Raw genomic sequence first — 15590 nt, forward strand, 5'->3', positions numbered from 1 at the left:
AAAGCCGCTTGCTTTAGTAACGATCAGTTCCATAAATGCTCGTTCAGTAGTCCACACCAGACACGTCAGTCATCTTGATTGATAGCCTGCCTTTCTCATAGTGCAGTTTCATAATAGAGCCATCAGGGGGAGGGACTTGTGCAGACACAAAAGCCTGATGGTGCTGCTGCAAGTGACAGAAAACAACAGAGACGCTGAATGAGACGCTTTTGAGCCCCAGCCATGAGGAGACCAGACCAACTGTAGAGGACTTGAAAACAGATGCAAGTGATCATCAGCTCTGCTTCTGACTGAAGGTAAGACATAAGTTAAACTTACAGTCAGTTTGAGGAGCCACTTGAGGTGTGACATAGAGCTTACCAGATAGGAAGTTTGTGGTATCTCAGTCTATGCTGTTATGAGCAGTTTTTTGTCTTCACTTTTGTGTGTGTATAAATGTGTTCACTCTTATACTTCACAGTTTATTTGTAAATTCTTAATAATAGCAGTAATAATCCTTAGATAAAAAACAAATATTTCTGCCAGTGTCAGTCTTTTTTACCAGACAAAATGTTTCAAAATAGATACCCTTCCCTAATTACCCAAATGCTCTTTTCCTTCTATTTGTAATCCTGTTATAATCACAATCACTAAACTCAGTTACACTTACCAGCTTGGCTCAGTTGTATGAGTCTACTTATTAAGTAACGAAGCTCCAACCAGAATTTAGCCAGATTAAGGGCTCTTCTATTTCCTTGGCTGGTCAAATTAAAGTGTTTAAGCTTTCACAACACCACAGTGAAAGTTGGTACATCTGTGAGAAGGAATGCTATAGAGCAAGCTGGGGCATGTGGTAAACATTTTTATCACTCTCGTCACAAATCTCTTAGGAACTCTTCTTTGCATCAGCAGGATTGAACTTGTGGAGAAAAAAAAGGACGAAGACAGACAAATAGACAGACAAGAGGACGGACTGGCTTTGGTGGTACATATCAAAGAGATAACCGTCAATGAAGACACCTGGCATGGCGGTATTCAAGCAACAAAATGTGGATGATTTCTATGAAATGGGAGAAGACCTAGGAAGGTGAGTATTTTTCAAAGCTATTTAATGTATTATTTAACTGAAATGAAGTTAAATAATCCTCCTCAGTTTGTGTGAGTGTGATTCAGCTCTCCCCTGCATGTGTCTTGACACAGTGGTCCTTGTGTGTGTGAGGAGGCTTAAACAGCTGGCCTGTTTAAGCTTGAAATTGGGAGTGTCACTGTGTTTAAGTAGGCTGAAGTTTACAGCAAGAGATAAAGTTTCAAAGGTAAACGCACCCTAAGAAAACAAGTTATGTTTAAGTACCCTATGTTCAATGCAGTAGAGAGAAAAAAGAAATACATTTAGTGTCAAAATTACAACTCAGAGCCGATTCAGGGTGGAGAATAAATGTTTTGGCTGGTGAGCCGGAGCCTGTACAGAGCAGACATCAAGGAAACTGTGTTCCATGGGGAAATAAATTGTAGGAAGTTGGCAGAGTGCAATATGGACTGAGGAAGCTACAAATCCATTTTGCACAGAAAGACAGCTTGGGCATGTGCACCACTTGCTAACAGAAAGATAGGGTGTGAAGGGGAAGCGTCTGACCACTAACTTTTCACTTCTAATCAAAATTTTACACCATGTCCCAATGCTTGCACACCATTTTGCTTCTCTGACACACCCTCTGCTGTTGAAATAGGGTCTCCAGCTGCATTTATATGCTTTTGTGTCCAGTACTTAAACTTTTCCTCATATATTTTCCTTTATGAAATATTCAGATGCATCTTTGATTGGAAAGATTAAATGAAAATAAATTGGTAAGATGTCCTAAATGTATAGCGTGTAGAATTAGTGGCATCTAGCAGAACAGACTTGACACATATTGAATATAATATTCATAATTATGTTTTAATTTGTGTGTAATCACCTGGACATAAGAATTGTTTTCATTAGAATGAGCATTTTATATCTACATAGGGAGTGGGTCCTCTTTCATCAGGGGACTGTTTTCACATTCAAAGGGGGAAAGTTTAGCGTGTAGCTAAAACTTTGGATGTCACAACTAGTTTGGAAGTTAATCATGGCCCAGTATACAACTTACATTAGTGTGAAACTTGTAAAACTTGAAGCCTCCAGTGCACAAACACTGAAAATGTATTTGTGAAGTAGCAGATGTCTTTTAGTCGTGGTTTCCTCATTGTAAAGTGATAGTGGTAACTGCCTGACGTTAAGGAAATGCATAGTTTAAAGACTGACAATATCACTGAGATGTGGTGAAGCTGAAAAGCTGTTGCTTGAAAACAGCTGAACATGTTCAGCACTACTGTCAAGTGAAATAGAAACTTGTGGTTAAAAGCCACAGGTGCTGAAACTAAAAATGTACCTGAGAATTTTATCACCAATTTGGCAACTAAATGTTTTCCTTTTTTTAGTTATTTTGTCTTACTGTGATTACTTTGTAATGAGTTTTGGAGGATTCAACCCGCCCACTCATAGTTTGTGACAGCCTCATGGGTTCAGATCCCTCCAAACACCACAAAAGAACTATTACTCAATTGTCCTTACAAGAGGGTGGGGAAAATTTGATAGAGGGGGGCAAAAACTGATCTGTATGGAGTATGTAAGGTGTTCTCTCCTCTGTGGAACTGTTGAGCCATTTGCTACATGACAGTCAATTCATCATCCCATCCCCCTTCTTGACAGACTTTAATGTCATAGGGGCCCACACAGTTGTACTCAATGTTTCTTTCCATGACTGACGGAGACTTTAAGGTAAACCTATCTGTAAAATAACTCTCTGCTTGAGATGTGAGGCATTTACTCATCTGTCTTCCCATCTGATTGATGACTACTGATGATGACATACAGTATAAAGTGCCACAGTGTGGGCACACAGCTGCCACTGGGCTTCACACAAGGCAATGAGCTGTTACTGTGCATGTATTATAAGAACTCACTGTGGGATATTACGCAAATGCCTGCGTCAAGATAAGGCTGAGAAAAGGGACTTCTTGGCAGATGGTGGTTTATGTAAACTCTACCTGTCTACAACAGATTCCTTCTCCTTTTATACCTTTACTATTATCCACTTTATACTTTTACTTGATGCCAATACAGTGGTGGCCATCAGAGACTGTACTTGCCTGTTGTGAATGAAACAACGTCATCTTTTTTAGTTATCATCAAACAATGACAAGAATTCACAGGATGCACCGTTGGATAGGAAGTGCCATTGTTTTTGCCTGCCTGAACAAAAATAAAGGATTTGTCAACTTCCTCCAAATTTTAAACTCTGCATATAGGAGCATACACCTGCATCGTTCAGATTTTTTTTTTTAGCTGTCAACGGTATGGCTGGCAATGTCGGTCCACCACTTTGTTCCTCGAGTGTCTATGCAACACCTTAGAACAAGACAAATATTTGTCTCCCCTTGGGAACAGTAAATGATATCTTCTCTTTACCACTATTGCAAGGATTTATGTGAAATTTGGTAGAGGCATTCATGTATTCATTCATTTTGGTGATCTAACTTTTCATTTAGCACCATCGTGACAAAATCTAACCTATAACCAATGGCATTCCCATCACCTTTAGCTGTACTTTGTGATAATTATCACATTAACATGAACATGGTAAACAACACCTGCTAAACACAGGCATGTTTTCTGTGTCACTGTGAGTGTGTCAGCATGCTAACGTTAGCTAAAACTGAGCTGAAAGTACCACTTTACCAAAGTACAGAGCTGCTGGCCTGGCTTTAGACTCTTGTTATTAAATCACTCAAATGTCTAGCTCCAACTGAATGCAGGAACACTGAAAAGGTCAAATCACACCACATGAAATGCAAAGTGTTTCCTGGTTACTGCCACAGTTGTAATTTGTACACATAGTAGGAAATTAATTACAAGAGATGTTATCAGTTTGCAGAAGTTAGTTGTCTTTGCAGAAGACACAGGGAGTGTTGCAACCTACATTTAAGGCCACCCTGTTCACACACTGGATGTGTTGAAGTGAAAAGAACTGACAGTCGCGAGCCGGACAGGTGCTGCTGATCGTCCCAGTAAGGTGCTAGAATTTCTCCAAAGGGATTAACATGATGTATCTATAGCAGCCACGGTAGGCATGGGATTACAAGGAGCAGAGGATAAGAGTGTGTGTAGTCAGACATTCCTGCTGTTAAATAGGTGAAAAATGTGTTTATTCAGTGCAGCCCGATGAAGGGAACTCCGTGTTGACCTTTTGTCTTGGACATTCCCAGAATTCCCATTTGACAGAGGTCAACCCGTTACTGTCAGCACACTCGTACAGCCCTGCCTCTCCATAGATGCTTTGTTGACACTGGACCACTCCAAAACCAGTGGGGACCTACAGTATCCTGAACACTTATGGGGCAAATGTTGATATATTTCATATTAATAGCAGATAAAGTGGTTGTCAATTTGTGTATTTGGGTGATTAAGCATTTGTTATTCTAGCTAATACAGATTTTCATCCTCTGACAGGACAAAAATCGGCTTTTCCAGTCTTCCTCCATAATCACTTAACAGATAGTTTGGGGTGGTTAGGGACAGGGCTTGGTCAATAATGAATCTGTCCGTCTTTGTCACGCTGCCCCAGAGGTTGTTCAGTTGAGAAATGTGTTTAAATATTGGGCCGGCGCCACTTGTCCGAACATTCCTCCAACCTTGGCTGTGGATAATGACCTTCAGCTGTTAGGAGTGGAAACTCTGTAGAGAGATGGTACTTTCAGCCCCACTGGCCGGCTTAAAGCTAATGCAGCCGGCACGCCTGGCCCGTTGTGGAATACCACTCCCAGCATCACTGCTCTCTCCGCTGTTACTTTACACTCCACAGCAACACCAAAGTAAAGCCCCTGCACACACATTTGTGTTGCACACTGTCTCGTATTTGGGCTACAACTATCAACACGAGGAGTTATTCTGTTCAGTCTTGCTTAACAGGCAAATCAAGGACACTGTTGCTGCTGCCATGTGATGATTCCTCCTCTTGGGGGTACTTGCCTGTTTTTGCAAGTGGAATTCATTGAGTGACTTACCCTCCTCCTCAGTTCACACATTATCATAGTCATCTCTAACAGGGTCAACCTTTCAGATATGTCTCAGGGGTGGAAACGTCCTGTGAATAGAACAGATAGAGGGAGCATTTCAGATTCCATGCTGACCCCCCCACCTACCCTGTTTTTCCTTTTCCTTTGCAGCATATGTGTGCGTGTGACTCTTTAAAAACTATTGTTATGATGTATATGAAATCAACTGTTCAAAAGCATGTTAGACACAAAGGTTGGCACAATACCTGGAGCACCTGTGCAACCTAAAGGAGTGCCACTAATACTACTCTACTTTTGTTAAGTCTATAATCTTGATTTAATTTTTTTGATCAAATGTTTAAGGCCATCATTTCCAGTGTTGCTGGATTAAATTGCATCATATTGTAAGATATATCAACTATTCTGCACCCTCAGTTGAAATTCTGGGCTTACGTCATAAAACAAAACCTCAGAAACTGATGTTTTTGTGTACTTGAGCAAGGCAAATCTAATCGAAGGCTTAGTTAAATATCCTCAGTGGAGCTGCTCCCAGATGTGATTGTGGGACTGAGTAAGCACGAGACAGGGTGTGCCTCATACAGAGCAAACTGGCTCGATCATCTCACACTTAGGCAGTGAAAAAAAGGTTATAGAGTCAGAAGGGTTACCTAAAACCACAAAGTTGTTTATGGTGGTATAAACTTTTGCATTTAATCCATTGTTTGGTTTGTGATGAGCTGGAGCTATGACTAAGTCAGCACACTTTCAAAGTACAAGTGTTAACTGCCGTATGACATGAGCTTGGCAGGAGCTCAGTGGGTATGTGTATGTTTTTGGACTGTCGGACAAACTGTGTTTGTTTGAGGCAGCTCTTTATCAAGCAGCTCCTCTTAGTGCTCCTCCTTCCCACTCTTCCTCCTGAAAGTGCTATTCTTCTCCCCAGCAGCACTAAGCAGCAGCAGAGAGGTGGCAGGTGGAGAATGATCGTGCAAGCAGAGCTATTCTTAGCCCACTAGACACCATGATAATAGTGAACACAGACTGGACAACCTCTCTCAGCCACCCTGGAATCTCTGTGTGGACAGTTATGCCCAAAACATATAAAAGGCCAGCCAGTTATTATCTGTTTCCCCTATGTGAAATCTTTCACATCGTCTAAAAATACATGTCCATGCTGCACTGTGGAATAAACAAATAATTATGATTAGCTTTAATATATTTCATCCAGCCTATGTGGTCATAGTTCTCTATGCATACTTTACTGTCTATTCCTCTTGTCAAAGATAACGTTCATCTTCCCCACTCAGAAACTCTTTTCCAGCTCTGCCACCACCCTCACCCTCATGTCTTTGTGTGGGATGACACTGAAGGGTCAGTGACTGAGAGAGTTGTTTTCAAAGTCTGAATGTATAGAGTGGGCCAGCCGTCCCACTGCAGGAGGAAATGTGTAGAGCAGCAGGAGTGGCGGCAGACTTTGTCAGGTCTGAGATTACAAGTGCTGCTCTGATAATAATGCCATGGAGACTCACCACATATATTTAACTGGGCGACAGTGCTGGAAAATGTTTTCACACTTCTTATTCAGTCTGTCAATGGGTCAGTTAGGAGTGAAATAACTCTGTAGTTATGTCCGGAGAGATTGACAACAAAGGAAAATGTTACACCGAGACATCTCAGTGTTCTTCAAGTCATTAACCCGTTTCATATCACCATGTCCACATGCAAAACAAGAACTCAGTGAAAAGTGAAACAATGACCCACTGAGAAAGGGACTATAAGCCACACCTCTGTTGTGAAATATTCAGAGTTTTTGGGATTGTTTCAGTGGACTGATCTCATGAGGATGGCTAGAAATTTGGCAGGAAGATTGCTGAAGTGGGAGGACAGCAGCTCTGTCTACACTGTTGTCCTATCTGATTGTTCTCTGGCTGGCTGGGAAACAGGAAGTAATGAGTTATACCCCAATACTTCAGCCATTTTTTGACACTCAACTTCCTCCCAGACATTATAGCTATATCCTGTTGTTATTTGTTAAGAATTTCATTTATGATACCTAAAGAAACAAAACGTAACACAATGTTTTAACAGCAACCATAGCATTAAGCAATGCTTTTTTTTCTTCTCTTTTGTGTCTGCAGTGGGCAGTTTGCAATTGTTAAGCGCTGCACAGAGAAGAGCTCAGGTCTTGAATATGCAGCCAAGTTCATCAAGAAGCGCCAGAGTCGAGTCAGCAGACGTGGTGTACGAAGAGAGGAGATTGAGAGGGAAGTGGACATCCTGCAGCAGCTCCAGCACCCCAACATTGTAGCGCTGCATGACGTGTACGAGAACCGCACAGATGTTGTGCTTGTCCTCGAATTGTGAGTCACTGCATGATCTAACAATACATCACCACATCCTCTCATTTAAAAGAACAGAATCCCCTAATGCTTGCCAGCTTACCTTTAAACATCCAAACATCTCAACATAATCATTTGTTTTTTGTATTACTTTTGCCAAAGGTTTAAAGCATACGTAATATAACCCACAGCATCTTTTTTTAAATATAAAACCGTAACATCAGTTCAGTCATTTGACTGTTTTAGACCAACATTGTTTAAGTTGTGTCTCTATGTTGTAACAGTCTAAACTGTGAGTTCATATCTGTGTACACAGATTGTTTGTTGAACCTGTGTGTGCTGAAAACCTCTGCCAGGATCACGTTTGCCAGAAAGAACCAAGCGTCTCTCACAGAGTCAATAATGCTTGGTAAGAGGCCTCAGAGGGCCTTGTCTGCATCCAGCAATTGCCTGGGAACATAAAGGGCCCAATTAGGACTAATTGAAATATCAGTCCAATCCATTCAATCAGTCAGTCATGTTTTCTTTGTATGACTGTAAAAGAACATTGTGCGTATGGGCTGCCGGTTGGTCAAAAGACGATTTAAACCAATTACAGCTTTTCAAAAAATGTTAGTATGAAAAGACGGAAAGTTACATTGCTTTATAAGTAGGGCAAAGTGATGCAAAACAGACCAGAAATGTTGCCACAAACAAATGTATCTATGGCATCATGAACCAGCGCATCCAAATGCTGAGAATACACTTTAGATAACCTTCAAGAGAGCCCTCGCTCCAGATTATCTAAACCCACAGGATGAGTCACTGAGTGTCTGTTTGTGTGTTACAGGGTTTCTGGAGGAGAGCTGTTCGATTTCTTGGCTCAGAAGGAGTCTCTCAGTGAAGAGGAGGCCACTCAGTTTATCAAACAGATCCTCAATGGAGTCCAGTACCTTCACTCCAAGAGGATCTCACATTTTGATCTAAAGGTACAAAAGATTCATAAGTGACATTTGTACATCACATGTAAAACTGTATTTTTCTCCTATTTCAGCTACTGCGCTGCACATACATGCAAGGTTGAGTAAGAGTCACTGTGAAATATATATAGCAGGTGTCTAATGTAGATGCCGGTAGAGTTTCGCTGTTTTGAATCACACACTCTTCCTGTTTTCTGTGGCTGAGGTCCAGACTCTCAGATACAGACACCTCAAGGTTATCTCTTCGCTTTCAGAGCGCAGCGTCGCCCACACTGCATTCTGAAAGTCACTGTCCTTTTTTTTCTAAAGCTGCAGCTCCTCACTCTTGATGTTTCTCATTTAGCATTTAAGACAAAAGAACACACAGTGAAGGGCTTGATTCAGACCTTCCTGAGGCTTTGACCTTCATTGCCCAATGACAGATGTGTGCACTAATTAGTGCTTAACATTTTTACTGCAAAATCAGAAGGTTAATGGTCAGTTGAGGGAAATGTTGAAACTGTCTGTTCAGTTAGTGACCTTTACATTGATTTATCAGAATCCAGTGTAACGCTAGAAGGTCTGTAGATCTCCCCAAAAATATTCTTAATTGCTTTAATATGACACAGTAACAATTGTTGCAATGTTTTTCTTCAATGCTTACGCAAAAGGCGCCTTTCATCAGGTAACATCTATAATTCAGCGCTGTTATTGCCCAATCTTGGTATTAGCTTAAATCTGCTGACAAATGTGCCCCCATGTGTTGTTTTTGCACTTTAGCCTGAAAATATAATGCTGCTGGACAGGGATGATCCTCTACCCCGCATCAAACTCATAGACTTTGGACTGGCACACAAAATAGAAGCTGGGGCAGATTTTAAAAACATTTTTGGGACCCCTGAGTTTGTAGGTAAGTGCTTTTCAAATAAGTTTGCAGTACTAAGAAAAGTGTTTGCACTGTAGGACATTTTAAGAAAAAGGTTTGGTGTTTTGCCTGGCTCTGTTAGTGATGCAGCAGTGTGTGCTGTCTATTTTCAGCTCCAGAGATAGTCAACTATGAGCCACTGGGATTGGAGGCAGACATGTGGTAAGAGCCTTTAATTACCTCTGACTCTACTTCCATCCATACAGCAGGCTGCAGTGCATAACTTTGGATTAACCTTGTGCTGTTTTTTCACAGGAGCATTGGAGTCATCACATATATACTGTAAGTTGGGATGATTCGTGACTATGAATGGGAATCTTAATGTTCTATAAGAGATTATCGAGGAAGGTCTTAGTCAGCGTGTGAATGTTTTTTTGCTGCTGTTTCAGCTTGAGTGGTGCGTCACCTTTCCTCGGTGACACGAAGCAGGAGACGCTGGGAAATATCTCGGCGATGGACTATGAGTTTGATGAGGAGCTCTTCAGCAATACAAGCGAGCTTGCCAAGAACTTCATCAGGGAGCTTCTTGAGAAGGACACAAGGTAATGTAACGGGTGTCTGACAAACAGCAGAACAGCTGATGGTCAAAGGTCAAGTCTGACATTTCCAACACAAAGCCCAGTAAGGTTTCACAGTATTAAATCCTAAGCACATTAAATGTACGGTCCTGATCCAAATTAGAATGAATGGGCAGTCAGTCCACAGAAATCTAGAGCAAAGGATTTGGGCGCATTTCTTTTAGCTCAAATTCCCTGATACCACATAATTCACTAAATGAAATAAGATAAATAAACATAATTTACACTGTAAACTAATTACCGGAAGCAAAGCATTTCATAACACTTGTCTTTCTGTTCTTGTTGCTTAACATGTGTTTCCATTTAAATGCACTTGAAGGAAACCACATATTTTTTCAAAAGTTGTGCTGAGCAGGGGGTATTCCTGAGAGGTTCAAGTCCTAAAGCATGATTGCTCACCATGCCCTTTGTCTGATGGAGTTGTTGGGGTGTATTTACTCAGCTGCTCTTTCTTCTTCTCTTTCTCATCATTTTAGAAAACGGATGACCATACAGGACGCCCTTAACCATCCTTGGATTAAGGTATGCACTTGATGTATGCTATGTTATAGCATGTTTATGTATTCTCTGCTGTCAGAACTCCACCAAATGTTTAACAATATGTAACTGTTGTTAATGTCAAAGGTCACATCACACAGGGTCATTTCTTGTAAGAGAGGCAAACCCATCTTTAAATGTGCAAAGCAGTTTGAATATAGGCTCCAAATCCCAGAGTTCACATCCATTACCTGCCTATATGTTCCCTCTATTTCACCACAGTTACAGTATATCGTATCCATCACTACACCACACCCCCCCTCTGGGCATATTCATTTCACCCTTCAACTATCAACAAGCTCCACACATCTGGCACAGCTGTCTCATATCATCTGAAAGATAAATAGTTCTTTTGTCAAGAAATGTAAGCGATTGACCTGAAGCAAGATCTCACTAATTGTGTTTTTAATCGCATGGACGTTTAACAACCTGTAATGTAGAAGAAGTCTACTCCAACACTGACTGCTGAAATGCATGTGAATGGTGTTTTTGCTGTGGAGTCATCACCCTGTTTGGATACAAGCATGAAGCCAGGAAATGTAACACACTCAACAGGAATGTCTGTTGTCTTTTGGCGCTCATACCTCCCATGGCTTTTGCTGTAGGGTCACACACTAATCCTACATCTGCTGGGACATTCACTGCTACGTGTGTTTTCAAGTTGCAAAATTGAGACAGCCTCTCACTCAGTGTTCCTCCACCCTTCTGTCTGAAGTCCTGTGGCCACATGGAGGACAGCACTTCCCCCGAAGCCGAGAAGAAAGCGGAGCAGCTGAAGACAAAGCGTCTAAAGGAGTACACCATCCAGTCTCATTCCAGTATGCCCCAGAACAACACATATGCCAATTTTGAGCGTTTCGTCCATATGGTAGAGGACATTAACATGATGCAGACGGGCCTGTCAGAGGTGGCAGGGGCCCGCCACACCTTGCAGGGTGACATCGAGGCACTGCTCGCTATCTACAATGACAAAGAGGCCTGGTACAAAGAGGAGAGTGAGACTGCAAGGAAGCAGCTATCCCAGGTCTGCTATGAGTTTCGTAAGGTGGAGGCCAACAGGAAGCTGCTGCAGGAGGACGTGAAGGCCGTAGATGCCAGTCTGGAGAGCATCAGCGGGAAGTACAAGCAGAGGCAGAGCCAGCTGGACACTCTGAAGCAGGAGCTGGACTGTGAGCTGCAGTGGCTGCAGGAAGTGATGAGCTCTCTGCATCCAGAAGGAGCCAACGGCAGCATCCACAGCAGCAGTCTGAATACGGACGTGAAGCAGGCGCTGAATGAGCTGCTGCATCAGTCCTGTGTGGGGGAACTGTGCCCTGAGGCTAAACAGTCACTCACAGATTCTGGCTAACCTGAGTGAAGGCACACTTTTTTTGAGCTTTGATGAATCTTAACATGTTCATGGAAATGAAATGTTTTTTCAGCAACACAAACATTTGAATGTATAGCTGTGTAGTCTTCACATTTTACTTAGTCCCAAGGATTGTTTCCTTGAGTTAACTCTGTAGTATGATAGAATGAAGGATTTAAAGGATACTTAGACATGTTGCATTTTGGGGGAAAAAACACTTATTTGTATCCTTGTTGAGATTTTAATATGAAACTACAGCCAGGAGGCGGTTAGCTCTAACTACAGCCTCTTAAGCTCAATAACGAAGATGTTGTATCTCCTTTGCTATGTGCTGGACTATTTTTGGGCACATAACCACACATAAAAACACAACTTCTTTTTTTGTGTAGATTAAACAGAGATCTAAAGTATCATTTATTGAGCTTTAGAGGTGCAAGCCAGACTTTGTTTGGAGAGAGTCAGGCTAGCAGTTTAACCTTGATTCCAGTTTTTATGTTAAGTTAAGCTAAGCTAACCATTGTCTGGCTTCATATTTACTATACAGACATGAGACTGTTATCAATCTTACGCACTAACTTTTGGTAAGGGAAAATGTCGTCTATTTCTTTAAGTGGCAAAAATTGTGGCACATAGTAAATTTGAAGCGATATTAAGCAAACAATGAAACAAGATGATGCCACTGCTCCTGTTGTGTTAAATATACTTTGTAGCTTTTGATTTTGGCAATGAAGAAACATTGATAGTGATTGTCTCTGTTTTCACTGTGTCATGGCTATACGACAGCAATTCTTTTCAATGGAATGTATCAGAAGTTCACATTTTTGATTTATTGTTTCATTCCATTTTAATTTTAAACTGTATATTGATGTTTATTTTTGTTAGAATATTTTTTTATTAATTCAAATGTGCACTTTTACAACTTTTAAGATTTACCTTATTTATTTATTTGAGATGCCTTTTTTATTTCTTTCTTGAAGATGTTCTATGAAAAACAAGAAAAATAACATCTATTATGTGTTTAAAGTCACACCCTAATCTGTGTCATTTTAGTATATCGACAAATGTACACGCCGCACATTTTTTGGCTTCAGTTTTGATGTGCACACTGACATTTTTCACTGTTGTCAAAAACACTGAAATAAATGCTCATCATTTATTATGTATCCAATGTCCACATTTTTAAAATTGTCCAGGGATTTCAGTTTATTTTCTGTTGTGTTTCAATGTCTACTGTCAAGATCAAGAAATATCAGTCATTCTGTTACTTAAACATGAAAGATAGTTCCTCTGCCATCTCATCCCCCTTGTTTCTCTACAGCCTTTGAATCCTAGACAGGCCATGGTGAAAAGATTGTCAGTGGTCAACTTGGAGAACTTCAAGAGACAGTACGCCAGACGCAGATGGAAGGTAAAGTATTTGAAGCACAATTTCATTTTGTACATAATTTTATCATTTGTACTTACAGCAATGAAAAATAATATTGTGTCTGTTATTTTGTCTGTTTTCTATAGCTGTCATTCAGAATTGTAGCTCTGTGCAATCATTTAACACGGATCATGAAGAAGGGCCAGAAGCTGCCTGAGCAGGACGGGGTAAGATTAAGCATTAAACTGGCTCAGTTTGGACTCATGAGCAACTATATTAACTACAGCAGGTCATGTGTTCTGCAGTATTTGTTTGCAATAATAATTCAGTTGCTACTATCTGAGCTGCATCACACTGAATGTATCACATGACATTTAAAACAGCTACACAGTCTGCATATTAAAATAAAATTTTAAAAAAATAAAATAAAATTTGTGGTTCCTCTCCAGCTGTGATAGAGTTGTCATCACCTTTCACCAAACCAACAATCCCACAGCTGTTTGTCGTTTTTGCTTTTTTAACTCAATCTTTTGATAATTTTCAGAGGGATTGTGAAAGTGACCAAGAAGAAGAAATCCTCAAGAGAAGACCAAGGACCAGAAAGAGAAGCAGCACTTCCTGAGAACAACAATAAGTGTCAAGTGTCGGTCGACAATGTTCCTGTTGCAACAGTGACTCTGCACTCTTTGACGCACACTTTGCAGCTGTTACTTGTCAAAAAGAATCAGCCACAGTATTCGAAAGACTACTGAAGATGCAGCATTTTCAGTGGTCAAAGCAACTTTGTATGTCTTGGTGACTCCCAAAACCAGACTAGATCATCTGCTTTATATTAGATAGCCATTTCTGAATTAGAGCTACTGTTTTCTTACATGAAAAGATATAACTGGATTATTGTTGACAGGAACTGAAAAGCCAATGTGCACAAAAATGGAGGCAGCTTCCTCTAAGTGCAGTCTTAAAAATGCTTCAGCTGTTTTTAGACAGCCAAGCGTTGACAGATAGTTTGACTGTGTTATTTTTATTGTGCAGGTTGCATGTGAGGATTTACAAGAAGTATTTTGTCCAAAGTATTGTCAGATATAGGGTTTTAGCACGACAGGGTGACAGGACGGTAGCAGATCTTCATAACCAAATGTTTACATGTTGTTCTGCTTAGCATACAATAATGTCATACAACACAGTTTACTCTTTATTTGCCACATCAAGATAATTACCTGAAGCCTGTATATGCTATACAGAGCCCTCTGTGTACTGTAATTCTGCATATTTTTAATTTCTGTAAATTACTCACGTCAAATGAGGCAATCATTACATTTTGTCCTATGAATACATAAGAACATAATATAAATAACTTCTATATATATATGAAATACAATTCAGAATTGAATTTCTTAATGCAGTTGTTTGTTCTTGATACATTTTGATGTATTTATGGTGTAAATATACATGTCAGCCAAATGTCTTATCTCAGTTTCACTTGTATCTTACATCCGCTGTTTTAAAAACAAATACTTAATTCTCCGTTCACTTGTGTGTATTGTATGTATTGTAAATTGAAATGTTAAATAAATTAATGAACATGATTGGTTTGTTTGTGAGTTTGTAAGAACAGGCATGATATTAGTAATTAGAATGAGAAATATACAGTTTAATTGAGCCCAATGACAATTAATGATTACGACCATATCGTTTTCTTGAGGTTTGTGAAGTATATCCCTCAAAAACTTAACTTTTACAATGTGAAGTCCCAAGCCAGTTTTCCCCTATAAACCCAAATGAGAACATGAATGGGAACATCAAAATGCACTAATTGTGATAGTTAACTTTCCTTGTTGCCGACTCACAGTTAAAATTGATTTTTCATCCGGCCACTGCTCAATTATTTAGTCTCACAACAGTGATGTTGTTTGGGTGCAGTTAGGCTGAAAGAGATTGGAGGGATAATTTGACCTGAACTGAATACATTTTTGGCAGTAATGCAATCTAGGCCAGTTCTACAATGATGGCAAGAAAGCAATCATAATCAACAAGTGGGTCAGGCTGTAAATCTGTAAGCCTGCTTGTGCTTCAGAATTACATAATTACTTAAGGTTCGGTATAAGAACACAAAAACATTTTATACACACTATGGCATGTTAAAATATGGGAGGTTTTAGTCTAAATAAGAAACAATGTTTTTTTTAAATGTCCTTGGTAGGATCAGTCAATGCTGATCTAAATTTAATTCTGATCAAAGATCTAATTTTGGCATTAACTCTCTATATTTTGAGTAAAAATATACACACAGACACTAAGACACATATCGTGCAATACATTTTCCACATCACTGCTGTATACTAGAAATGTCTGTTGTGCTGCTCTTCCCTTCTTTTATAATCATAACAAAGCAGTACGATTTGGCAGTTGCCAGTGTTTCCTCCATAAAGTTTACTCTTACAATAAGATGACAATTTAGAAATTGAATTAGAGCCTGACCTCACACATCTCAAATCGTCTCTGTA

The 15590-nt window shown here is 40.1% G+C and overlaps 2 protein-coding genes across 3 annotated transcripts in view; one reads left to right on the top strand and one right to left on the bottom strand.

Moving 5' to 3' along the window:
* Positions 1 to 15590, bottom strand: part of dnaja (DnaJ heat shock protein family (Hsp40) member A) — a 75364-nt gene that overhangs the window by 57245 nt on the left and 2529 nt on the right. The window lies entirely within an intron of this gene.
* Positions 174 to 14672, top strand: dapk2b (death-associated protein kinase 2b). Of its 2 annotated transcripts, XM_062420165.1 has the most exons (12): positions 174 to 296; positions 870 to 1066; positions 7194 to 7415; positions 8224 to 8362; positions 9113 to 9242; positions 9371 to 9419; positions 9513 to 9539; positions 9647 to 9799; positions 10312 to 10357; positions 13039 to 13128; positions 13233 to 13313; positions 13631 to 14672. In XM_062420165.1, the coding sequence occupies exons 2-12, from the start codon at positions 990 to 992 to the stop codon at positions 13706 to 13708; spliced, it is 1092 nt and encodes a 363-aa protein (XP_062276149.1). In that variant the 5' UTR covers positions 174 to 296; positions 870 to 989; the 3' UTR covers positions 13709 to 14672. The 2 variants fall into 2 exon arrangements, with proteins under 2 accessions (XP_062276149.1, XP_062276150.1); XM_062420166.1 differs by lacking the exons at positions 174 to 296; positions 13631 to 14672 and having other exon boundaries at positions 908 to 1066; positions 11088 to 13128; positions 13233 to 13291.

The sequence above is a fragment of the Scomber scombrus genome, chromosome 6 (genome assembly GCF_963691925.1).
Source record: "Scomber scombrus chromosome 6, fScoSco1.1, whole genome shotgun sequence".
Classification (NCBI taxonomy): domain Eukaryota; kingdom Metazoa; phylum Chordata; class Actinopteri; order Scombriformes; family Scombridae; genus Scomber; species Scomber scombrus.

Bases quoted from the DNA above. Each gene is read 5' to 3' on its own strand.
- dapk2b (XM_062420166.1), top strand. From the start codon at position 990: ATGAAGACACCTGGCATGGCGGTATTCAAGCAACAAAATGTGGATGAT. The intron at 7,416-8,223 runs GTGAGTCACTGC...TGTGTGTTACAG, and splicing joins GTTGTGCTTGTCCTCGAATT to GGTTTCTGGAGGAGAGCTGT. The intron at 8,363-9,112 runs GTACAAAAGATT...TTTGCACTTTAG, and splicing joins TCTCACATTTTGATCTAAAG to CCTGAAAATATAATGCTGCT.